The sequence below is a fragment of the Malania oleifera genome, chromosome 10, assembly GCF_029873635.1.
Source record: "Malania oleifera isolate guangnan ecotype guangnan chromosome 10, ASM2987363v1, whole genome shotgun sequence".
In the NCBI taxonomy this organism is placed as follows: domain Eukaryota; kingdom Viridiplantae; phylum Streptophyta; class Magnoliopsida; order Santalales; family Ximeniaceae; genus Malania; species Malania oleifera.
Window position 1 is genome coordinate 12,725,256 of NC_080426.1, and position 27,365 is coordinate 12,752,620.

The following is a 27,365-nucleotide window of genomic DNA, read 5'->3' on the forward strand; positions in this document are numbered from 1 at the left end:
TTGGCAATTATAATTTGTTTATGACAAAATGATAGACTATAGAAATGATAAAATTATGTATTGAACCAACTAACTTTAGCCCTTAGGTAATCATTAGTCCATCAACGACCCTACAATTTGTGAGGGTTGAGGCTCTCAAGCATAACATATTTTTAATTTATTTATTTATATATTTTATAAAATTATTTTTTAAGTTATTAATTCATAATCATAAACTATTATTATATTGTTGATATACACATAACATTTGAACATTAATCAAGACAAAAAAAAAAAAACTCAAATTTTCACTATGCTTATTCTTAAAAAGGATAGAGCTTATAATTATCCTTTATAAATTCTCATAATTTTTATGCTTCATAATTAATTTATATGTAATGCCCCTCAATGGCAGTTTAGGTGGTAAACTCAAGACTCCCTTAGTTAAATAGTAAGTATTTGAGTTTTTGGATAAACAACTTTCTATTTGATATGATACCTTAGTATTTAAGTGGAGAAAAGTATAGCAACATACCCTTTGTCCAAAGAGTTTCGAACACTATTGTTTGAAAAAAAAAAAATTAATTTATTTGTAATATATTATTGAAGATCTCTCTATCTCATTCTTAATATGCTATTGAAGATCTCTTTGTCTCTATCTCAAGTTAAGACTTGAAATAAATAACTTACATTGCTTTTTAGTATTTGATTTAAATTTAGACAAAAGTCACAAAACTCAATATTATAGTGAATTACATTTTCTCCAAATCCATACATGTCCAAACTAATACTTCTTTCAAACGCAAGGTCAATAATCTAAAATATTTTATTATATTTTTTTGGAAATACTATATAAATTTAGTCCTCCTTCTTTCTATACATGTCACCATAACTTCCTATAGTTCCAAGGGACGTGATGATTATACTAATACTCGGGCCCTCTCATTTGCACAATTTTCTTCTAATCTCGATAAAGTTAGTCAAAATCAATTGGTTATACTATTACTCGGTTGGCCACCTTTAGTTAGAAGTAGGATGAATTAGCTCAAAAAAAAATAAAAAATAAAAAATCTAAATCAGCTCCACTAATATTATTTATTTGAACTTAAATCCCATATTTGGCAGATGCATTTTTCAAAGATACTATTATTTTAATTCCATTTCACATTATATATATCATACCTTTTTAATAAATTGAGTGAGGCCTATGCCTGACATTCTTTCTAATATAAATCCACTCTATGGATTACCTTATGTTATTTCCATAAAACTTATTTGGACAGTTCGCGAGAATTCTGAAAAACAAAAAAGTATATATAAATTAAATTTAAAGAATAACTTATAAGAAATGATTATATTAATATCTAGACCGATTAACGTCTATAAACGTTGATCCTATGCGATGCTTAGAATCAGCTGAGAACACCGACAGAGACGAAAAATGACGAGCAGCAGGTTCTTCTTCACCAACGGGATTGTTCTAACCACCTCCGACGCCCCTTCCGTCTCATCCTTCCTCCAATCCCATCCAGGTCCGCTCCCCATCCCCACAGATTTTTTTTTTCTTCCATGAAATGTTTTAGTTTTTTGTAATCGCTGAGAAACCATCGGTAGTTTGGAAATTTTCGTTTCTTTTCTTTTCTTTTCCTTTCTTTTCTTCTATTTTCCCCAGCAAAGTAGCAGTTTAATTTGATTGCTTACAGTCCAAAATTTAATTAACCCAGGGGCTTACACAACAACTCGCACTCACAACGATGCTTCCTGCCTCTTGTTTTGGGAAAGACATTTGCGTAGACTTGCCGATTCGGCGAGGATTCTCTGCAGTTCCAGTCCCGAACTTTTTTTCAAGTGTGGAAAATCTGAGATTTCCTTGCCAATTCAATCATCAATTTGGGAGTCCGTGATTCAGTCCCTTGTTAACGATTCATTGAGTAAAGTGTTACCGGTTGCATCGAGTGAGAGGAGAAGTGGTGAAGAATTGGCAATTACGGCTCTTGTTAGTGGTAATTTAGAGAAATTGAAGGGAAATGAAGAGGTTAATGGTGATAGAATATCTCAGGCTCTTGATGTGTGTGTGCATGTCGGGGCTTATGTTCCTCCGGTGTTTGGTAAACGAGAACATGGTGCGCATTTGGCTGTGGTGGGTCGTGGGAGGGATGTTGCGGCCGCGAAGTATTCTGATTGGGTAAGGTTAGTGTTTGCGTTTAGATTGTCTATCAATTAAGCATCACGAGTTACTTTATGTTAAGTCTCTACAAAAATGAAAGAAAATAATTAATTAGTTCATTGTTTTAATATGAAATTTTCTTTTAAATACAAGAAATTTGGTTTATTTACTACATGTTTGAACTAAGCAGAGGTTGTAGGTTTTGAGGTAGAAAAATCATTACTTGTAATATTTAATTTTCTAATTTCCTTGTTTTATCTTAGAAATCAAAATAGATGAGGTTATTTTTTTCCAGCTTTCTTATTATGGTGATTCTGTAATGTGTAACTGGGGAAGTTTGTTGTCTAGGTAGGATTAGGAAGCCTCTAGAGAAGTTGAAGCCTCCGTTGGCTACTGAACTGTTGTTGTCGAATGATGGTGATCAGATACTTGAAGGCTGTGTAACGAATTTCTTTGCTGTGTGCCGCATAGTGAGTGCTAGAGATTTTGTGATGCTTGATCAACTAAGTTGTAGATCATGGGTCTTGTTTTGTTTAGACCTTAGAATTAATTGTATGACATAGGATGCTTTTAGGATGTTTTTTAAATTGATTTTCAGGATAACAATGAAGCTGAAGAGAGATTCTTGAATGATAACACAAATTCATATTCTTTTGAAGTCCAAACTGCTCCTCTTAGAGATGGTGTCCTTCCAGGAGTTATACGCCAACTTGTGATTGAGTAAGTTTGCCTAATGGTGCTTTAGATATTTTATACACACACACACACACATTCAATATATGATGCCTTGTAGGCTCTCTGAGATTCATAGATTATGGAAAAGACTAGTGGCTCGCTTAGGAATACAAATTTTAATGAACCAAAGCTTGCCAGAGCATTTTGACAACCATGGTATCAAATTAAACGTGGACATCCCTAGTTGGGATCATAGACCTGTGATAAACTGTGGCGTTTGGACAGCAATGGAATTGCCCATATGCACATTGATCACTGGTTTTCTATTGTGGCTGCCTTTCAATACCCATCCTGTAAGTGCTAGAATTGGAAATGTTTTGTTCCTTCAATGTGTGTCTTTAGAAAGTGTTGCTATGCTTCTATGTGAATCCAAATGAAAGGTTAATATGTTTATAGAAATATGTTGTATTATTATAAGATCTGCTGTTTGCCTAGCGATTCTGGACATCTTCTTGAGTGCAAACCTCTGCCCACAGTCTTTACTGGCACAATTTGCTTAACTTTGTTTTTCAGTAAATGAAGGCAGTGCATTGTTTACCAAAATGGGAGAATTGTGTAACAGGATTTGTTTGGTGCAGAGTATGCTTGACCAAAGGGATCCCACTTCGTGAAGTTGCCCCCTCATGGTCAAAGCATGAAGCCTGGGAAGAGGCATTTGTAACAAGTAAATCTCTTAGTCCTAATTTGTTTTTCATAGGCAGACAATCACTGTTTGGGCCTCCGCCATTTATTTTGTAGCGAGGACAGCCATAAGTCCCACAGCACCTCTCCAAGTGCTGCAAATGCTTGATTATTATGTTTCAATAATTAAGAGCTTGATTATTTAAAATATATTCCTTTTTTTTTTAAAAAAAAATTCTGTTATCTATTAATTGAAGAAATAATTAGAAAATAAAACAGCAAGTACAAAAATGATTAATAGCCCCTAGAAGGAAATAGTAGGCACAATTAGTTCTTGAACAGCCAGCGCAATGTAAAAATTGGATAGGTTTGATCTATGGTCATAGAGGCCTCCTAGAAGGATCTACTAAATTTATCAAGTAATTTTAAAGGATCAAAACCAGCCAGTTATTAATGGAATTCCTTGTTGACACTGTAAAATATTTGTTTGGCCGAGGACTTCCAAACACATCGTAAGCTAAAATTGTGCTTACGAATAACCAACCTAAAATGAGTAAGTGGGTATAGTAATGCTATGAATGACCCAATATCAAATGCTGGTGATAATATCAGCAAAAGAACGTTTTCCTGTGCTTCAAGTGTAGTAACCCGAAAAAAAAAAAAGAAAAAAAAAAATCTTGGAGGAGATATTTTTAGATTACTTTAGGGCTAAGTTATGTTTATTATATAATTCTCTCTCTCTCTCTCTCTCTCTCTCTCTCTCTAAACCGCGAATTCACTCTCTCTCTCTCTCTAAGATCTCAAGCAGCTCGTTGCCCGAATTAACGATCCAACGTTACTACGTGGATCAGCGGGTGAATCTCTACAAGTCAGTAGAATCTCGATTTGAGGATTTCCAGGGTTTTTACCCCGAAGTTGAGGTAAGGGTCGAAACGAGCCTAGTGACTTGTAGATCTGTACTAAATAGGGATATTGACGTATGGTCTTTCGGTTTTAGGATTTGGGAATCCGTGTGACTGTTTCGAGCCGTTTGGAGTAGTATTTCAGTATTCGGGAACAGGTAAGGGGATTTGTTTATATCAGTTATTTTTAAAATCTGATCTGGTAGAATTGTAGATTATGTTTATACGGATATTTTGGTTACTTGTTTGGAAAATTTCACCGGGTGAGATTGCTAGTTTTTCGGGTGTACAGTTTTTAGGAAAATTAGGGTTTCGGGTATCGTCTTCGTTTTTTTGGAAAATTGTTTATTTGAATAAAACTAAAGTATAGAGATGACCGTACCTTTATTTTATGTTAAACTATATTTCCGGATCAATTATCATAATTGTTTAATTATCCAAATAGGTGTGGCAAGAGAGGATATTTTATGATGATTGAGTTGTGATGTGTCTAAAATGAAATATAGGAACTGGAGTTCCAAACTGTTTTCAGGAATGGTGGTTACTAACATGCCGGTTTCATTACCGTGGGGTCAATAATGACATGCCGATTTGATTCCGTGGGGTCGAGACATTCCGGATTAATATCGTGGGGTCGTAAGACATGCTGGCTTAATATCGATGGTCGTAATTTTTCGATTTATGCCGAAGAGTATGAAAACACTAGATTTGTGCCAGTTCTATACCGTGGGGTCAATAATGACATGCCGGTTTGCCGGATAATATCGAGGGTTGTGGGATGCCGGTTCAATACCGTGGGTCAATATTCAATAATGACATGCCGGTTTGCCGAATTATACCAATGATTGTGAAATATACTGGAACTGTTTGTGAAAATACTAAAAATGCGAAATGCTTTGTTTTTTATTGGAATAACACTCATGTGCCCACACACTGATATAACTTGATTCTTCCTTACTGAGAAGTGTCTCACCCCAATCATACAAATCTGTTTCAGGTTCTTCAGGTAGCTAGACCTAGCATTCTAGAGGGTTCTGGAGCTTAGTATTCAGTTAGTTTTTGTAAGTACTGTTGTGAGTACTGAACTGTAGCTAGGATGTCATTTTGGATAATGTTGGATACCTTGGGTTGATGTTTTGTATTATGACAGACTTAGTACTCTGGTATGAATGAATGTAATAGGTTGAAATATGTTCCTCTGCGTTATTCATGTGAGTAGTGGTTGTGAATAGGGTATCCGCAAGCCCTATCGGGTTGGACACTCATATTTATTGGTATCATGGATATTTATATGATACAAATACAGGTTAGGTTCTCAGATCACACCCTGGGGCCCACTTTCGGGGTTTGGGACGTGACATCAAGATATGCTAAGCTCCACATATTCTTGTACTGTCAAAGGGGATCAATGTTGTAAAATATGATTTCTGCAAATTGACTAAAATTGAATCTTTGTGAGATTATCAATATTGTACCGAGGGTATTTCTAGAGTATATTGAATCACTAGTTATCTTTTTTCTGACTCAACAACACAATTTTAATTAGTATCTCAATGAAATGCTTGATAATTTCTTTCATCTTTTCTTGTTACTTGTCGATGTAGAGCCAGACGCCATTCAAGAAAAATTCCTCAAATTCATGTAGCATAAGGTTTCTTCCCATTAGTAGAGTTGGACTAGAAATTGAAGATTAGGTAAATTGTGAATCTGTCGAGTTGGTTTCTAATAATTCATGAAAGAAATTTTGTTATATTCCCACAAAGCAATTGGTTGTGATGTCTAGAGATCTCTTTTTTGTGATTGTAGAAGGTTTTTTTTTGTTGTAATCTTTTTTCATTTTAAGGAATTGATTAGTCATCCAGTTAAAAGTAGTAAATAGCAATGAAAGAAAGAGAACAAAGAATAAAATAATTGCAAATTTGCAACCAACATTTATGATGCATGCATTCTTATATTTGATTAGATCCAAAGGATCTTTCTTGACCTAAAACTTAATTTTAGTCAAGGACTAAAATTTTTATTGTAATAGCTAAACTAGCCTTTCAAAATGTATTTCAGTCTTTGTATTGGTGATATAGAGTTAACATAAATTGACAACTTTGTAATCATGTTGGCAAGGTGAAATGGTAGTTCAGCATAACTGTCTTCTTTACTTTTGATATTTTCTTCCCCGAGCACTTCTTTGTTTCTTTTTGTTGAGAACAGGCTCTTGTACCACCATGCGCTCAAGTCTTTTGTTTTTTTTTTTTGGCTCATTGACATTGGACATGATGAATGTAGAAATGCAGCTTACATTAATAACACACAAGTTGGAAATTGTTATTTGATTTCCCTGGCATTAGTATAGAAGACACGTAAAGTTTCTGGTGTTAGTTTAGTAGTAAGCCAAGGTATCTATTCAATTGAATTAGGAACTATTTTGATATATGAAGTTTGATGCATTAAGGTCTCTTTTTCAATGGTTGATAATTAAGGGCCTATTTTTCATTGAACTTGAAATTCTAGACCAAAAGTGTTACTTGGTTACTTGAAATTCTAGACCAAAAGTGTTACTTGGTTACTGTACCCTCTTATGATAGATGGTTAAAAATATCTTGATCTGCATTGGAAGTACCATTTAAGTAAGCTATGTTGCAGGTAGCTTAAGACTCATGCAGCACGTGGAGACGATTCAAGTTCCAAGTTCATGGGAATCACTTGAGTCAAAAACGTGGAGGCAAGTGTCATGGGAGGAGAAGCAATTCGAGGTGTATGAGCTTTAATATTAAAAAATTCAGATATGAACTAATGCAAACTTTCTCTCTCTCTCTCTCTCTCTCTCTCACACACACACACACGTGTGCATGCACATTGACGCACTCATATGCATGTGTTTTTTGTGTCTTAATGATTTTTATTTTTAATTGTAAATCAGGAGGGTCCAGGGATAATTACAAGGGTAATCCAGGTATTTGTCCATTTGAAGGTTTTATCATTTGTCAAAATGCAGTTTGCATCAACACCTACTTTTATTTATATGTTCATTTATGCATTTATTTGTTTAGTTTTGAAAAACTGTGTAGGGAGGTCTTTGCGTTGTTGACTCTTAGAATCCCATGAATCATGTGTCATCTGCTGGCTACATGTTTCAACTCATATAAGTAATCCCTGCCTTACCTTTACAACTTCCCATGAGTCCTCTCCCCTCTACCAGAACATGTCAATTGCTGTTTTAAACCCCTTAATATCTTTATTAGCCTTTTCAGAGACCAAATAAGAGATTGTTGGTGAGATTCTGAAATTGATCTCAAAGTTTTTTTGCATTATTATGTTTAAAGAGTCAAGAGTCAGAAATTTGGAATGCGTGTTGGAAAGAGATGGGGATACTATTTAAATTTTGTTAGCTTTAGAAATATCTTGAAATGAGTGGGGTATTGTTTTCATAGCATTTACAGTGAAACACAGTGGATTCATCGTGTGGAAGTGGTGTTGTGTCATATGAAAGTTTACCGGGCAAATACTTTTGTAGAATTCTTGTGAAAATCAGGTCTGATATATGGCCTATTCCTACTCACTCATAGGAGTTTTGTGTCTAAAGATGTCATCCGAGTAATGTGTTTATTGTGTTTCATAAACAGAATTTGCTTAAAGAATTTAATAGTCACCAACTTCTTGTAATTCATAGCACATTTTTTTTTAAGGGCAATTCAAGCTGAAAGATATTGTCAACCATTGCATGACATCTCGCGGTTAACCAACTTCAGTTTCTCTCTCTCTAGTTATTTAAATTTGAACCATGTGGGGGTCAGTTTGGGCATTTGAAACGCAAGTCTAATAGAGCACCTGTGAGGAGAAGTGAGTTAGTTATTGTTTCTAACATGAAAAGGGGTAGGGATAAGCCTAAAATAACTTAGAATGAGATAGTGAGGAAGGATTTAATAGCCCTTAATCTAATAGAGAAAAATGTTCTGGATCGGGTGAATTGGCGGGAAAGGATTCATGTAGCTGACCCCACCTAGTGGGATTAGCTTCTTGTTGTTGGGGGTCGGTTTGGTATTTTTTGAGATGTATCTAATTCAAATAAAAATTCACTCCCTCGGTTATTATGTTCAATATGATTTACAAAATATTTTGGGAGTTACAAACATTTAATCCAAATGCTAATATTATACATAAATTCTTCAAACTGCTTTTTATTCATTTAAAATTTTTTAATTCAATTTTATTGCATTATTATTATTATAATTTTTTTATTTTGATGACAAAAGTAGATGATTTCATTACATAAGGAAGAATGCACTAAAAGTAGAATAAGCTACTAAACAAAATGAATAAAACAAAGGAAACAGAGAAAAAAACCAAAGGAATAAACAACAATCAAACTAAACAGAGCAAGCCAACCCCATTGGAAGTAAGAGAATCTCACGCTTTTAAAGCAACCAGCACCAGCACACATAAGTGATGCTAGATAATGAGAATTGTCCCAAATAAGAGATATTCAACTTCTTGTACGTAGATGCACAGTATGTTCCAGCCATAAATCCCACATCATTGCCAGGAAAAAAAAAATGCTCATTTCATAAAGCAATTACATCTTGGCTTTTTCCAATACCAGAAAAGGAAATGTCCAAGAAATCCTCCACCTTAGCTGGACATACCCAAGTTTCTCCCAATAAAACAAAGATCTTATTCACATATTCCAAGCCATACTACAGTGCAAAAAGTGATGAAAAGCTGTTTTTCAAAACATAATAAGCACACATCAGGAGAAAGTGCCTTTGAAGATCTCCTACTCTATAAAAGATTGTTGCTGTTAACTCTATTAAGAACATCCCGCAGGAGTTTCCTGGGACTTCCATCCTTCGAAGAATCTTGAGGACCAAGAATGACTACCTGCTCCAAAGGAAGGACAACAATTTTCCAAAATCATCAACAAACAAGGAAACTCCTCCACCTCCTTATCATTAAAAGATCAATGACGATGGAAGTCCCAGGAAGGCATGTCGCCATCAGATTCTAAAAAAGAAGGATAAACAGTATTATGTCTTTGAGTCAAATGGTAAAGATGAGGAAGGAAACGGACAAATAAGTACTCCCCACCTAGATATCTTCCCAAAAATGAATTTGTTAACCATTACTAGGAATAAACTTAGTATGAGAAAGAGGGGTTAAATATGATAGATAGACCTCCATGGACTTTCTGAAGAACGTCTATATCCCAAATTAGCATCTGAGCCATTCGTATTCAATCCAGATTTATTTTTAATGACATTATATCAAAGAGAGGAATCCTCTAAAGGAAACTGTCAAAACCATTTAGCCATAGGCCAGTGTTCTTAGACAGCAACTTTCCAAGACCCAAACACCCCTCCAGTTTAGGCCTACACAACCTCCCAACTCATAATCCCTCTTCTTCCCAATTCCAGACCAAAGGAAGACCTATAATTTTCTTCAGCTTACTACAATACCCACCTGAACCCTAAAAATAGGCAAATAATATAAATGGATATGAGCAATACAAGCTTGAATAAGAGTAATGCGCCCTCCTAGGAGGATCATAAAGCACCTTTCTACCCATCCAAATGCTTAGATACCCTCTCCACCACGGGATCCCAAATGGCCACTGGCCAAGGATTGCCTAAGGGTCCTAAATAAGACGAGGGCTGACCTAATATACCACAACCTGCTAACAAGGTCAACTCCGTAGATCTATTGAAACTCAAACTAATAGCAGGTAAACCACTCTTACCCAAGTTTATTTTAAGCCCATAAACCTGCCCAAGGATTTGAAGAAGAATTAGAATATTCAAAAAAGAAGGACTATGGTCGCCTAAGAAGAACATAGCATCATCGACAAACTGAGGATGGGACACAATTTTCTCTCTACCAACCTCCAAGTCTTTCACCACCCTATCTACTATTCTACTCAAGACATCTACCACCAACACAAACAAAAAAATGAGAACTGGATTCCCTTGTCTTACACCCATTGACGCACTAAACCAAGATTTTGGTTCATGATTCACTATAATTGAGAAGAAAATATTTGAGAAACATCCACTCATCCAAGAATGCCATCTTTATCTGAACCCTTTCCTAACAAAAATCTTTTCTAAAAAATTCCCTACCCTATCCAGCACTTAATAATCTTTTCCAAAAAATTCCCCACAAACGCATTGTCTTAGAAATAGTATTATCAAGCGCAATACTCAATCTATTATCCAGCGCTTAATAATCTTATACGTACTAGTCACTAAGCTTATAGGTCTAAAGTCAGCAATCTTAATAGATCTACTTTTCTTAGGCACCATGGTCATATGAAAATGTAGTTAATGCTCTTGTTTAGGATCCCCTACAAGTAAAATTCATTAAACACATTTAGCAAATCCCACTTAATCACATCCCAACAATCTTGGTAAAAGCCATATTAAACCCATCCAGACCCGGAACCTTATCCCTCTCCATCCAAAACACAATTACCTTCACGTCCTCTTACTCAAAAAGGTGTCTCCAACCAAGACATCTGCCCTAGAAATGGGCTTTCAATTTAACCCCTCAATCATAGACCTGCAAGCATCCTCCCCACTGTAAAGGTTTTGAGAAAAAATCAATTATGGCACCCACAATCTCCGTCTTACCTTTTTCAATTTAGTCTTTTGTCTCTTAAGTCCTAACTTAAAAATCAAATCGTCTAGCTCATTCTTCAAAGAAACCTGATTAACCTCCTCACTCTCTGAAAGACTAAACATCTTCTTCTCCTATATAGATAATCCAACTCAGCAAAAATGCTAGCCTTGCTAAACCTAACGTCTCCCAAAGCCTCCCTAACCCATGTCAAGTTATATTTAAGATGCTTAAGCTTCTTCATAACCATGTATCCTTACCAACCCTGTTAGAATTTATGTATTCCCAAGAGGGGAGGTGAATTGGAATTTTAAAATTTATTTCCTAGGTTAAATGAAATACCCGTAAAATACGACCTAGGGTTTTTCTATGCAATTCCAAATGCGCCAATAATATAAAGTGCGGACATTTAAATCAAGCGCATTAGTCACACCATAACATACATGTGCGGTAAATGAAAGGTGCAGAAATATAACAAGACACACGATATGTTATCGGGGTTTGGCCAACTGTGCCTACGTCCCCACCTCTGGCTCGCAAGCCCAAGGATTCCACTAATGGCTCACTTAACGGGTGGAGCGGCACCGATTACAATCAGGTCAATTAGCACAGGACTGACCTCAATCTTTACAACCAGGTCAATTAGCGGGGCTGACCTCAACCTACACCCTAATAGGATGGTGTACCTAACTTTCCTAACCAGGTCTAAACCAATCCGGGACTATTTCACAGGGCTAGTCTCCCTCTTTAGGCCCGTGCCTGGAAATACAACAGTATGTTCACAATCAGTGAAATGATACAATGATTATGCTTTCATGTAAAGCAGATGTGTACCTAGTTACGCACAATCATATAATCCACCAACAAGATATAATAAGTAAACTCAATGTGGTTTAATATATCAACTCTCAAATATATTTGCTATCAATGTATCCAGTGCGTGAGAGTGCAAACTTATATGATCTTTGTATCACAAGATGTTCAATCTAAATGCTCAAATAAAGATATCAATCAATCCTTATATATATTTCAACTAGCAGATCTTCTCAATAATATAAAGCTTGAGCAACGTCTAAATTGGGTTTGCAAAAGAATTTGAATATTTGTAATCAGCAAAAGATATAACTCAATGAATATTGCCACAAAGATTTTTAACTCTTAACCAATATCTCTTCAAATATTTTTCAAGATAAAACACAATAGATATTTGTAAATGATTTTGAAAATATTTTGCAACCAAAATAAAATACGAGTTTCTCAAGATATTGCAATGAATATACAATCTCAGAAGATCGACCAAGGTTTTCTTAGGCAAGACTTATTAATAAAGTCTCCTAAGAATACTCAAGGTTTTGCTTTCAAGAAAATGGAATCAATCAATCAAGACAAGGAGAGCAAACCTTTCCAAAACAATCACTCAATCAACTTACAGAGAGTTTAGACAATAGTAGAAGATAAGTATGAGTGAAAATGGAGTGTAAAAATGAGTAGTAGGAATTTAGAGCTTGAGAGAGAATTTCTTAATCAAGTTGGCTAATCTCTAGCTAATCATCCCAAATGAAGGGGTATAAATAGATTCCTCTAGAATTATAACCGTTAGGGATATGGTCGGGATTATTAGAAAATATGTAATCATTATTTAATTATTTTAAGCCTGTTTTACTGAGTTAACCGCGGTAAAAAATAGGTCTAACTCGAGAGCTCCGGTCGACCAGGACAAGTTCGGTCGCCCCAAGTTCTTGGGGTTCAGTCGACCAGGCCAAAAATGAACTGCCAAGGTCGACCGGACAAGTATGTCCGAGACGATTTTTTCAATTTTGCGAGGTTCAGTCGACTAGGACTAGAATGAACTAAACTGGTCGGTCGACTAGACCGTTGGATTCCCACACGTGGGAACTCGGTCGACCAGGTTGGTGCAATACAAAATTCTCTCGGTCAACCAGGAAGTCAAACTGTTGACTTCAGGGAGGTTTGGTCGACCGGACTGTGGTCAATTGGTTGACTCGGACCGGGTTTAGTCGACCGGGGTAGAATGAACTGCACAGGACGGTCGACCGAAGATGCACATTTTGTGCATTTCAGTCCTGTTTCATTCCACAATCACCCTATTCAAGTGCCTAATATAAACAAGTGCAATCGTGTGTCTTAGGGTCTTTTCTAGGTCTATTTTTAATTATTATTCAATTTGAGCTTACCTATTAGGCCATGCATCTGATGTATGTGATTATTACACGTAAAAATCCTAATTACTATTACAGACCAATTACACAAGTGAAATATATTATAACGTAAAGTAATTAGGTCTTTAATCTTCACTTTCTCTATGTGCATTCTGATCTGTCAATTTAAGTTCCTGCACATAATCTCAAACACTCATTAGATATAATGAGTATTTTTCATAATCAAAACCGGGCGTGACCTATAAGGTCAACATTCTCCCCATTTTTGATGATGACAAATACAACTAGCAAAAATATGCGTATAAGCCTAAGAAGGCTTCCCTTATCAATATGCATCCAATTTATTTTAACCAATTACTTTTACCCAATTATTTTTGCCCTCTCCATCTCCTTCTTTTGGCAACAGAAAAAAAGGCTATAATAGTTAATGATTCTAGGCAATGGGTAAGTGTTACACTTATACATTATAAGTTTTAGAAAGTTTTTGAAAAAATTTCAGCAGAGTGTCGTTTGTAAATTGGACTTTTCAAAACACATCCTGTATAAATTGTAACCTGTTTGAGTTTATATATCCTAGCAGTTTATCCACAACTACTCAAACAGTTCAGCATGATCCAACAATAAAATATCAAGTCCAGTATTATCATGCAATAGATGGAAGAATGATGCACACAAGCAACAATCACTATTCACAAAGTCTAAGGCAATAAAACATATCAACCGTAAGATTAGTTTCTTAGACTTGTAAATTTTACTTGAAAGCTCCTTAAATATCTAATGATTATGTGAAGATGAGGTTTAATTTTCATTTGGTATTCACTCATCCTTTCGAAAAGATTTTAAAGTTAACTTTATCATAATCATTTTTGGTGGCCAAAATAAACATTTATTTTTCACAAGGTATAGTATAATGAAAGCATGTTGGCCTAATACCAAGTGTTACAACAATGTGGTAGAGGAGATGCTAATTACTACGATACCACTTGTTAGAGTACGACATAGTTAACGTATTTCTCAAATGAAATATAGAATGAAGGCACAACACATATTTATTTCTCAGGGGCTAATGATTTTAATGTTAAGTGACTCCCCCTAAGAATAGACATTTTATTTATAAATTAACTTGCGTATAATTCAAGTACTATTTTAGAAACACCACTCAAGTTTTAAGAAAATACTCATTTAGAGAAGATATAGAGTTATGTGTAATAATTTCAAAAAAAAATTTGGCAACATTTTGTTTGAAAATGTGATCAATCCATAAGAACTTGTCAATGTCTAAGCACTTTAAGTATATACGCACAATCAACTCCAAGGGATTTAAGGATTTGAAGCACATAAGCCAAGCGTGAATATTTAAAATCCGAGATCAAAATTCATTTGCACACGAGATATTCAATCATTTCAGCTTTTTTGGGCAAATGTCTACAAAAAATTCGGCAGCATGTTGGCTGTAAACAGGACATTTCCCAAAATTAACCTGCACAAAATTGATTCTCAAACAGCAGTATCTCAAGAGTTTAAGGCATGCGAGAACCTAAATCTACCAGCAGGCAATTCTCATCAACTACATCCACCATGCAAGAGGCATTCTATACTAAGCATGCATTTCAGTAGTATAGTTATCCAAGCACAAAAACTTATGCAATTCTGAATTCTATCAAATATATATGATCATTAAGCAAAAGCACAAACATCACAGGATAGTATCTGCGTGTGCATGTGGTGAGTGTGATTGTCATGATAAAATAAAAATAAAGATAAAAGCTATTTTATATAAGTACAGACCAGATGATATAAAATAAAATGAATCATAGCCACAAATTCTGATCTACATACTGCTCTCTTGGGCCTAGATATCCCCTCCATCAACACCATTATCAGCACCATCACCTGCGTCAAAATCGTAGTCCATAGTCATCTGGACTCTCTCATCCTACATCTCTTGAATCCGGTCATTTAACTCACTGAGCTAACTGCCATGGTCCTCTCTAAATCTGTGAACCGAATAGTAGTGGAGATGGAGAACTATCGAAACTCGTCATGGAGTGCAGCAGATGACGACGCAAGGTCTCTGAGATCTGACTAAACTGATCCTCTAAACTGTCCAAAGGAATTAGAGAGACTGGTGATGGCTGCCATTAGATCCACATTCGATGGCTGCGCGAGCTGTGGTGGAAACTCTTGCGGGGCCTCCTCCTGTGTTGCAGCACCCCTAGATAGCAACCGAACGTTGCCGACCAGCTCAAACCCTATAAGTCTCAGGGTGAGGGCAGAAAATATATTAGCAGACCTCCTTCTCTTCAGTGTAGTCACATTAGTGCGGGTAACTCCTATGGATCGAAACAGCTTGTTCAAAATTCCTCCGTACGACATAATAATCCTGTGGCCGATTGTTTTGGCCATCATCCATCGTATTATCGAGTTCAGTAGATCTAACTTTTTGCGAGCAAACAAGCACCACATAATGAAGCAGTCCAAAAAGATACATGCACTCTAAAACCTGCCTTGGGCAGGATATTATATGTGATCAAGTAGTGCACGACTTTGGCCTCTAAAGTAAACTTCCTATATTGTGGGGGACGATTTTGACTGGCTGTACATGGATCGGACATGGTTAGGTTAGCAAATGTGGCAACCGTAAAATCCTGTTCGTGGATCTAGGAAGTTACCAAGTCTGGGCACTCTTTAAGTCTCCACGATCTATATCAAGGACATCAGAAATATACTGTGCGTCGAAACGAACGCCTGTCCTTAATACTCTGGGGAAATATCCATTTTCATCATTTCCCAGATTCGCGTAAAACAACCTAACGTATGTTGGGAAGTGGGCACTAGGCTGATAAGATATAAAGGTTTTCTAGCCTTGATACTCAAACATGTTCATGACATTTCCAAAATACCGATCCATAAATTCTAAGTCCAGAATCTTACCCAATATTGCTTCTTTAGGACGAAACTCCCGCACGTATCCGATCTTAAAGCGATCTGTCAGAAAATAGTTGTCCCCAACTTGTGCCAAATCTTGGGCCTCAATACGCTCGTTTTGATGAGCCATGGGTGTAGGATGAAAGAAGTTAGGCACTGGTGTAAGGATATTGGCTGATATTTGGAGGAACAGTGACGAACGCTCTGAAATTTTCTAAGAAAAATGAGCTTTGAACGTGAAGAAGGTATATATATATATATCGCGGTTCGGTCGACCGACGATTCAAATTCTTCACAAACCGACACTGTTCGGTCGACCAGAAAGGATTTGTACTGAAATGGGGGGTCGACCAAGGTAGCGTATTGTTCCTATGTTCGGTTGACCAAGAGAAAATCGATAGGTTCGGTCGACCGGAGTGGAGAAGCTCACGGAGGGTTGGTCGACCGTACGGTCAAAGTCAAGGGTGTCGGTCGACCGGGAGCTTTTATTCAGTCAACGCTTGGTCGACCGAGCATAATAAATTTCCCCAATTTAACTTTATTTTGATCGAAAGTTCTCCCTTAGGTTCAGATTTGATATGTTACACATATTTTCACATTAGCATGATTCTTAGAGATTCTTGGTAAAGAAATATTACACAATTGAAGCATGTACCAAGATTTGACAGATTGAGCGTAAATTACTTCCTAGTCTTGTAGTTACTACAACATCTAAACTTAGAGACTAACAAAGGATCAGTTAGAAGATGATTTCACTTTGAATGCACTTTTCCTTGAGTCCTACGGGATTCTCTATCATGACTAGCCAATCCATTTCTCTTCCCAAGCCTCTGGCACTTCTGAGTAGACAACTGAGCCAAACGTGCCCCTTTCTCATACAGGATAAGCAAACTTTATATATGCGTGCAGGATTTTGCTTATTTATTTTAGCTTTACTCATTGAGGCATTACTGTGGGTTTGATAAACAAAGCATGTACCCTTTTTGACAAATTTATTTCTTTTGAATCTTAAGAGTTTAGTATGATTATTCTCTCCATGTTTTATTTTGGGTGAAACTCTAGAATAATCACTTACTTCTTTCCTTAAGCCGATAATTTTTAATATCCTTTTAATTTTTATCTTATCAAGGAGAGCATGATAATCTTTTAGTTCTCTCAATTGTATAGTTATCCTTTTGTTCTGATTTTCAGAAATGTTTTATGATATGACATTCTAACTAGAAACTTATGAATTTTAAATAACTCCTTTTCTAACTGCCCATTCAATGATATGCTTTCATCATAAAACTCGTAGCATGATTCAATACAAGATTTTTCTATGTAACTATCATATGAATTCATGCATACTATATCATTATAAGAGACAATTGGTGATTCAACATAAGATATACCATAGTTATTACATGAACTACTGCATGCTGTGTCAATAGTAATATCACAAGGGATATCAAACGAATTAGCACAATAATTTTCACATGAAGCATTGCATGCAACAACAGCAGCATTTTCACAAGGAACCACAGATGATTCTTCACATGATATTTTGCAGTAATTAACATAAGAATCATCAACTGCATAACAAACTGAACCAGAAGGTGAATCATGTACCTCCTTGTTGATTACTAGCTTATGATTCACTTCTTCCTGATCATTTGAGCTCGAAGCATTCGAAGGAGTTACTATCTCCTTCTCCTAGGATTCTCCATATTTCTTTTCTAGTTCATCCCATATTTCTTTTGCAGTCTGACATGCCACAAACTCAACAAAAATATCAGAAGTGCCAGAGGCTTGAGAAGAGAAATGGATTGGCTAGTCATGATAGAGAATCCCGTAGGACTCAAGGAAAAGTGCATTCAAAGTGAAATCATCTTCTAACTGATCCTTTGTTAGTCTCTAAATTTAGAGGTTGTAGTAATTGCGAGACTAGGAAGTAATCTACGCTCAATCTGTCAAATCTTGGTACGTGCTTCAATTGTGTAATATTTCTTTATCAAGAATCCCTAAGAATCATGCTAATGTGAAAATATGTGTAACATATCAAATTTGAACCTAAGGGAGAGCTTTCGATCAAAATGAAGTCAAATAGGGGAAATTTACTATGCTCGGTCGACCAAGCATTGACTGAATAAAAGCTCCCGGTCAACCGACGCCCTTGACTTTGACCGTACGGTCGACCGAACCTCAGTGAGCTTCTCCACTCCGGTCGATCGAACCTGTCGGTTTTCCCTTGGTCAACCGAACAAAGGAACAGTACGCTACCTCGGTCGACCCCCCATTTCAGTATAAATCCTTTCTGGTCGACCGAACAGTGTCGGTTTGTGAAGAATTTGAATCGTCGGTCGACCGAACTGCCATATATATATATATACCTTCTTCACGTTCATAGCTCATTTTTCTTAGAAAATTTCAGAGCGTTCGTCACTGTTCCTCCAAATATCAGCCAATATCCTTACACCAGTGCCTAACTTCTTTCATCCTATACCCATGGCTCATCAAAACGAGCGTATTGAAGCCCACGATCTGGCATAAGCTGAGGACAACTATTTTCTGACAGATCGCTCCAAGATCGGATATGTGCGGGAGTTTCGTCCTAAAGAAGCAATACTGGGTAAGATTCTGGACTTAGAATTTATGGATCGGTATTTTGGAAATGTCATGAACATGTTTGAGTATCAAGGCTAGAAAACCTTTATATCTTATCAGCCTAGTGCCCACTACCCAACATATGTTAGGTTATTTTACGCGAATTTGGGAAATGATGAAAATGGATATTTCTCCAGAGTTTTAAGGACAGATGTTCGTTTCGATGCACAGTATCTTTCTGATGTCCTTGATATAGATCGTGGAGACTTTGAGTGCCCAGACTCGGTAACTTCCTATATCCATGAACAGGATTTTAAGGTTGCCACATTTGCTATGTAGTAACCCGACCCCGAAAAAAATAAATAATAATAATAATAAATAATGAATAATAAATAAATAAATAAAGAGATATTTTGGAGGAGGTATTTTGAAAGGAGATATTTTAAGATATTTGTATATAAATATCTTGGAGGAGATATTTATTTAGATTACTTAAAGGCTAAGTTAAGTTTTATTCTATAAATTCTCTCATTCTCTCTCTCTCTCTCTAAGATCCTTCGCCGTTTGTCGTCCGTTTCGACAATCGAAGGTTCCTGTGTGGATCAAAAGAGGAAACTCTACAATTTTAGCGGATCGGACCGTCGTTTCGGAGATTTTCGTGTCTTTCCCAAAAATCGAGGTAGGGATCTGATCTTAGTTTTGATTGGATATTTGGATAGTGGTAGAAAATATAGTAAGTTTATGTTTTGTGGTTTTAGGTTTTCGGGTTGTCGGTTTGGATCGTTTCCGAACGTAGTTTCGTTTCGAATTTAAGGTAAGGGGAATTTGATTACAACAACATTTTTGGAAAACTAAACCGCTAAAAAGCTAGTTTATACTTATATGTATGATTTAACTGTTTAGTTGCTAAATTCTATCGAGTAGAAATGCCGATTTTACGATTTTTGGTAAAAATGAGAATTTTGGCGTATGATCTCCAAATCTTACGAAAAACACTTATTTGCATTTATATTGTAATAGGAGATGCTTGAATCCTTTCAAATGATGTTTATTGGATTTATATCATTTAGCGGATTTTTGGACTAAACTCATGTGATATATGTTGAAATGGAAATGTATGAATTTTCTATACTATTGATATAGATTATGGGAACAGAGTTCCAATTTGTTATATTGAGTATGTGGAAAACAGAGGCCACTAATACACTGAGCTGTATTTGTGAAAATGGGTAAACCGAGTGGATAGGCGCCGATTTGAACCCGATGTGATTATTTGAATTTGTGAAAATACTAGAATTGCACAGGTTACTATATTTTATTATAAATTGTATATATGATAAATGGAACCACAGCTTGCTACTAAAGGAATTGAAAGATACTCCAGTAATAGGGGTTGAAAGATACTCCAGTGTAAGAAGTTGAAAAAGTTTCAGTAATAGGGGTTGAAAGATACTCCAAATGGCAGGGAATATTCCTTAGCTGGAAGGGTACAGTGCAACCACTCATGTTTAAAATCAGTGTGGGTACATAGATGGTCGGCTAACAGGTGTAATGAAACCACTGGTGAAATAATAAACCAGATGGGGGCAGTCGGACTATATATAAATACTTGACATATGCCTGCACGAACAGGGCATTGTTGGAGATATCAGTGCACAACCCGTGCCACGGGGTAAATAGGCAATACATGTATGACAAGTTGGTAATTGTTCTAATAATCATATGCATGATTTAAATATTTGATGTGCTGATAAATGTTATATGATACAGTATTATAAACAAATGTTTCAAATGTATGAGTTTGTATGAAAATGTGCATATATGCAGTCACACACTGTTGTAACACTTTCTTCCTTACTGAGAGGTGTCTCACCCTATTATACAACTTTTGTTTTCATGTCCATCAATACGTCGGTCCTAGTAGCTAAAGGGACTGGGGAGATTATTTTTGGTTAGCTTACGTAAGCATTTGAATCTTGTATTAAACCTAGATGAAAGTCCTTTTTGAAGGATTGTAATAACAGGATTTATTCTATGTCTGGTTTTATGTAATTGTGGATGTATCAGTAAACTCTAGTATAAGACTAATAGAAATCCCAATGGATGTTTATGTTTTTCCGTGACATTTACATCGAAATTATGTATGATTTATACCCGTATGTGTAACGACCCGGTCCTTTACACGGACCCTACCAAACGTACGGAATACCTGTATCTGATAAACATGCACGAACAACCCACCCTAACCAGGGACATAGGGTATAAATCATACATAATTCCGATGTAAATGTCGCGGAAAAACATAAACATCCATTGGGATTTATATTAGTCTTATACCAGAATTTACTAATACATCCACAATTATATGAAACCAGACATAGAATAAATCCTGTTATTACAACCCTCCAAAAAGGACTTTGATCTAGGTTTAATACAAGATTCAAATGCTTATGTAAGCTAACCAAAAAAATCTCCCTAGTCCCTTTAGCTACTAGGACCGACGTACTGATGGACCTGAAAATAAAGGTTGTATAATAGGGTGAGACACCTCTCAGTAAGGAAGAAAGTGTTACAACAGTGTGTGACTGCATATATGCACATTTTCATACAAACTTATACATTTGAAACATTTGTTTATAATACTGTATCGTATAACATTTATCAGCACATCAAATATTTAAATCATGCATATGATTATTAGAACAATTACCAGCTTGTCATACATGTATTGCCTATTTATCCCATGGCACGAGTTGTGCACTGTGATATCTCCAACAATGCCCTGTTCGTGCAGGCATATGTCAAGTATCTGTATATAGTCTGACTGCCCCCATCTGGTTTATTATTTCACCAGTGGTTTCATTACACCTGCTAGCCGACCATCTATGTACCCACACTGATTTTAAATATGAGTGGTTGCACTGTATCCTTCTAGCTGAGGAATATTCCCTGCCATTGGAGTATCTTTCAACCCCTATTATTGAAGCTTTTTCAACTTCTTAAATTGGAGTATCTTTCAACCCCTATTATTGGAGTATCTTTCAACTCCTTTAGTAGCAAGTTATGGTTCCATTTATCATATATACAATTTATAATAAAACATAATAACATGTGCAATTCCAGTATTTTCACAAATTCAAATAATCACATCGGGTTCAAATCGGCGCCTATCCACTCGGTTTACCCATTTTCACAAATACAGCTCAGTTATCACCGGCCTCTATTTTTCACATACTCAGTATAACAAATTGGAACTCCATTCCCATAATCTATATCAATAGTATAGAAAATTCATACATTTCCATTTCAACATATATCACACGAGTTTAGTCCAAAAATCCGCTAAATGATATAAATCCAATAAACATTATTTGAAAGGATTCAAGCATCTCCTATTACAATATAAATGCAAATAAGTGTTTTTCGTAAGATTTGGAGATCATACGTCAAAATTCTCGTTTTTACCAAAAATTGTAAAATCGGCATTTCTACTTGGTAGAATTTAGCAACTAAGCAGTTAAATCATACATATAAGTATAAACTAGCCTTTTAGCTGTTTAGTTTTCCAAAAATGTTGTTGTAATCAAATTCCCCTTACCTTAAACTCGAAACGAAACTACGTTCTGAAACGATCCAAATCTAAAACCACAAAACATAATCTTACTATATTTTATACTACTATCCAATCAAAACTAAGATCAGATCTCTACCTTGATTTTTGGGAAAGACACGAAAATCTCCGAAACGACAATCCGATCCGCTAAAATTGTAGAGTTTCCTCTTCTGATCCACGCAGTACCCTCCATTTTTGGAAACGGACGACGAACGACGAAGGATCTTAGAGAGAGAATTTATAAAATAAAACCTAACTTAGCCTTTAAGTAATCTAAATAAATATCTCCTTCCAAAATATCTCTTTATTTATTTGTTTATTTTTTTTTTTTGGGGGTTGGGTTACTACAATATGTCCCTAGTTAGGGCGGGTTGTTCGTGCATGTTTATCAGATACAGGTATTCTCTTTTTTTCGGTAGCCACCTGGGTCCGTGTAAAGGGTCGGGTCGTTACATGCTAACCTAACCATGTCCGATCCACGTATAGCCAGTCAAAATCATCCCCCACAATATAGGCAGTTTACTTTAGAGGCCAAAGTCGTGCACCACTTGATCACATATAATATCCTACCCAAGGCAGGTTCTAGAGTGCATGTATCTTTTTTGGACTGCTTCATTATGTGGTGTTTGTTTGCTTGCAAAAAGTTAGATCTACCGTGCTTGATAATATGATGGATGATGGCCAAAATGATTGGCCACAGGATTATTATGTCGTACGGAGGAATTTTGAACAAGCTGTTTCGATCCATAGGAGTCACCCGCACTAATGTGGCTACATTGAAGAGAAGGAGGTCTATTGATATATTTTCTGCCGTCACCCTGAGACTTATTTGGTATGAGCTGGTCGGCAACGTCTGGTTGCCATCTAGGGGTGCTGCAGCACGTGAGGAGGCTCCGCAGGAGTTTCCATCAAAGCCCGTGCAGCCATCGAATGTGGATCCGATGGCAGCCATCACTAGCCTCTCTGATTCCTTTGGGCAGTTTAGAGGATCAGTTCAGTCAAATCTTAGAGACCTTGCGTCGTCATCTGCTGCACTTCATGACGAGTTTCAACAGTTCTCCATCTCCACTGCTAGTCGGTTCACAGATTTAGAGAGGACCATGGCAGTTAGCTCAGTGAGTTAAATGACTGGAATTAGGAGATGCAGGACGAGAGAGACCGGATGACTATGGACTTCGATTTTGACGCAGGTGATGGTGCTGATGATGGTGTTGATGGAGGGGATATCTAGGCCCAAGAGAGTTGTATGCAGATCAGAATTTGTGGCTATGATTCATTTTATTTTATATCATATGGTCTGTACCTATATAAAATAGCTTTTACCTTTGTTTTTGTTTTATCATGACGATCACACTCACCACATGCACACGCAGATACTATCTTATGATGTTTGTGCTTTTGCTTAATGATCATATATATTTGATAGAATTCAGGATTGCACGAGTTTTTGTGCTTGGATAACTATGCTACTGAAATGCATGTTTATTATAGAATGTCTCCTGCATGGCGGATGCAGTTGATGAGAATTGTCTGCTAGCAGATTTAGGTTCTCGCATGCCTTAAACTCTTGAGATACTACTGTTTAAGAATCATTTTTGTGCAAGTTAATTTTGGGAAATGTCATGTTGCCGAATTTTCTGTAGACATTTATCCAAAAAGCTGAAAGGATTGAATATCTCGTGTGCAAATGAATTTTGATCTCAGATATTAAATATTCACGTTTAGCTTATGTGCTTCAAATCCTTAAATCCCTTGGAGCTGATTGTGCGTATATACTTAAAGTGCTTAGACATTGGCATGTTCTTATGGATTGATCACATTTTCAAACAAAATGTTGCCAAATTTTTTTTTGACATTATTACACATAACTCTATATCTTCTCTAAATGAGTATTTTCTTAAAACTTGAGTTGTGTTTCTAAAATAGTACTTGAATTATACGCAAGTTAATGTATAAAGAAAATGCCTATTCTTAGGGGGAGTCACTTAACATTAAAATCATTAGCCCCTGAGAAATAAATATGTGTTGTGCCTTCATTCTATATATCATTTGAAAAATACGTTAACTATGTGGTACTCTAACAAGTGGTATCGTAACAGTTAGTATCTCCTCGACCACATTGTTGTAACATTTGGTATTAGGCCAACATGCTTTCATTATACTATACCTTGTGAAAAATACATGTTTATTTTGGCCACAAAAAATGATTATGATAAAGTTAACTTTAAAATCTTTTCGAAAGGATGAGTGAACACTAAATGAAAATTAAACCTCATCTTCACATAGTCATCAAATATTTAAGGAGCTTTCAAGTAAAATTTACAAGTCTAAGAAACTAATCTTATGGTTGATATGTTTTATTGCCTTAGATTTTGTGAATAGTGTTTGTTGCTTGTGTGCATCATTCTTCCATTTACTGCATGATAATACTGGACTTTATATTTTATAGTTGGATCATACTGAACTGTTTGAGTAGTTGTGGATAAACTGTTAGGATATATAAACTCAAACAAGTTACAATTTATACAGGATGTGTTTTGGAAAGTCCAATTTACAAACGGCACTCTGCTGAAATTTTTTCAAAAATTTTCCAAAACTTATAATGTATAAATGTAACACTTACCCATTACCTAGAGTCATTAACTATTATAGCCCTTTTTGCTATTGCCAAAAGGGGGAGATGGAGAGGGCAAAAATAATTGGGTAAAAGTAATTGGTTGCATATTGATAGGGGGAGCCTGCTTAGGGTTATACTCATATTTTTGCTAGTTGTATTTGTCATCATCAAAACCGAGCATGACCTATAAGGTCAACAAACCCTTTTCCAAATCCTCACTTCAAGAATCTCTAGCCAAATATTGAAAAGAATGATGATCCAGCTACATATTTTCAAAACAAAAGGGAGAAGGGCCCCAATTAAACTTGCTAGATTCCAACCAGAGAGGGAAATGATCAAGCACTAGTCTACACAAAACAGTTTGAGAAAAACTGAAAAACTCACCCTCCCAGTCACTACAAGACAAGCCTTTTTACCTGGATATCAGTGTTTTTAAATGGTGAACACCAACCTGAGTCAATTTCAGAGATCTTCTTGTTTCTACTTGCCTGCTGGCATGCCAGGACACATCTTCCATATCAACTTGGTATTCAGAATCAATTCAGAGCGACAAATTGGTAGCCGTAGTATCCTTCCCTTCAAAGCCATTTTAACAATAATCTTTTTTTCTGAATCACACATACTACCCATTTCATCTTCTGAGTTCTGAATCAAGATGAGAACTTTTATTTGTCCCAGAACCATCGGGAGAATGTGATACACCCATTAGAGCAGACATCAGAGAGGTAGAAGTTTCTTAAACAGGAATATTATCAGGCAAATCATTCTGAAGATCCTTTGCTAACGTGTTACCATTGGCTACTTTAAATGGAGACTGAGTTTCCATCTGCTGTGTGTTTTTAACAGTTTGAGCTTCCATCTGAACCCCACCTGCCCTCTGCTTTTCAGTGTAAATACCAGCCCCCTCTTCTTCCAAATGGGCCTCACCTCTTTTAGTACCAACACCCTATGGCCTGACCAGGATCATCCCAATAAACTTATCCACGCCAATCCTTCAGCTACTCCCTCAGTGGGTTTATTGAGCCTTTTCTTCTCAACTCATCTAACCCTTTTCTTTACAGGCCTGAATTGAAGCATGCCATCCGTTCCTTTGTTAGAAAGTGGGATAACTTGACGTAGTTGAGTGTTTTTCAAAAGGAGGGAATTGATGTAGGATGGGAAGCGGGTAATTGGATGGATCACTTTGACCCAGTTTGGGGACGAATTTCAAAGAATAATGTCAAGGGATTGTTAGGCCCTAAACCTAGTATTAGTAGTTATTATGTTTTTCTAGTTTATTTTTAGTAGGCTTATGTTTTGGGGGTTTTGTTTGTAGCTTCTAGGGGTTTATTTGTAGTTTCTTGCATCTTTATGGGTTTATTTGTGATTTTCTTGTGAGTAGGCTGCAAAAGCCATGTAAGAATCTTTTTTTTTTTTTTTTGTGTGAGGTTTTCCCCCCCACCTTGTATCTCCTTCTTCCTTGCTTCCTCCTTCCTTCTTCCTTCTTCCTCCTTTCTTCCTCCTTCCTTCTTCCAATTTCTCTTGTAGTAAACCTGCACATTTGTTCTGCACCAATAGCATATCTTCAGCTGAGCAGAATGATGGAACAAAATTATTTCAATCTCTTCAAGAAACATTTTCAGTTCAGGGGCAACATACATATAAATGATAAAAATAAGATTATGTACTCGTCTCATTGCTTTTTTCTTGAACTAGTCCATTAAGATATGTCATTCCTTAGGGGTATAAATTAGAAAAGCATTATGGAATTCCAAGTTCATATAATTGTGATGGTTTGACAGCAATATGAGGATGGCTGCGAACAAAACGGTTGTGGTGGTAACTGTTCCTCTGTTAGTTTTATTGTGGGGGAAAAGTAGAGATTGGAACAACTTCTGAAAAAGATGCTGAGGTGCTGAGCAGGGAAAAAGAGATTCTTATTCATATCATATTATGTCATAATTCAAAATTTGCATTAGGGTATTTTTAGAATGCTGCCATTGTATATATCTCTTTTTCTTTTTTGGTTAATTCAAACAAAAAGATGCATCCTCATGGTGGCAATTGTTGTTCATTATGTTGAGCAGGAAGAGATAATGGAGAAGGTAGGCAGTGAAGGTCTCCTTGTAAGCAGCCTCGTATAAGAGGGGAGGAACTCTGGCAGTGCCTTTGACCCTCTCATGGAATGCTTAAAAAACAACCACTGGTAGTCTAATGATTAGGATTTCCATATTCAGTATTCCCCATTTGCGCTGGTGCCTGCGGAATTTTGTGTACATATTGGATGCTGAGCCTACACTGGAAAAGTGGTTTACCATATGCGCGTTGAATAGTTTTATTGGACCACTTGATGATTGAATCCATTCTGAATTCAATGGATCATGTACTTTACGCTTTATGGTTTTAGTGCAAGCTTTTGAAAATGGAATTCTAATTGTATCCCCCTTCTATTGTGCAA

General features: G+C 36.3%; 1 protein-coding gene across 5 annotated transcripts; it reads left to right on the forward strand.

The window, feature by feature from the left end:
• Window positions 1-1,349: 1,349 nt before the first annotated feature.
• On the forward strand, window positions 1,350-27,365 carry LOC131167089 (uncharacterized). 5 transcript variants are annotated; one of them, XR_009139985.1, is made up of 8 exons: window positions 1,350-1,511; window positions 1,704-2,169; window positions 2,499-2,616; window positions 2,745-2,866; window positions 3,460-3,545; window positions 4,300-4,422; window positions 4,500-4,562; window positions 7,042-7,152. XR_009139985.1 is itself a non-coding variant. In XM_058125885.1 (8 exons), the coding sequence occupies exons 1-8, from the start codon at window positions 1,421-1,423 to the stop codon at window positions 27,049-27,051; spliced, it is 1,083 nt and encodes a 360-aa protein (XP_057981868.1). In that variant the 5' UTR covers window positions 1,350-1,420; the 3' UTR covers window positions 27,052-27,365. The 5 variants fall into 5 exon arrangements, 3 of the variants coding, with proteins under 3 accessions (XP_057981868.1, XP_057981869.1, XP_057981870.1); XR_009139986.1 differs by lacking the exon at window positions 7,042-7,152 and adding an exon at window positions 5,402-5,456; XM_058125885.1 differs by lacking the exons at window positions 4,300-4,422; window positions 4,500-4,562 and adding exons at window positions 7,319-7,351; window positions 26,995-27,365 and having other exon boundaries at window positions 7,042-7,151.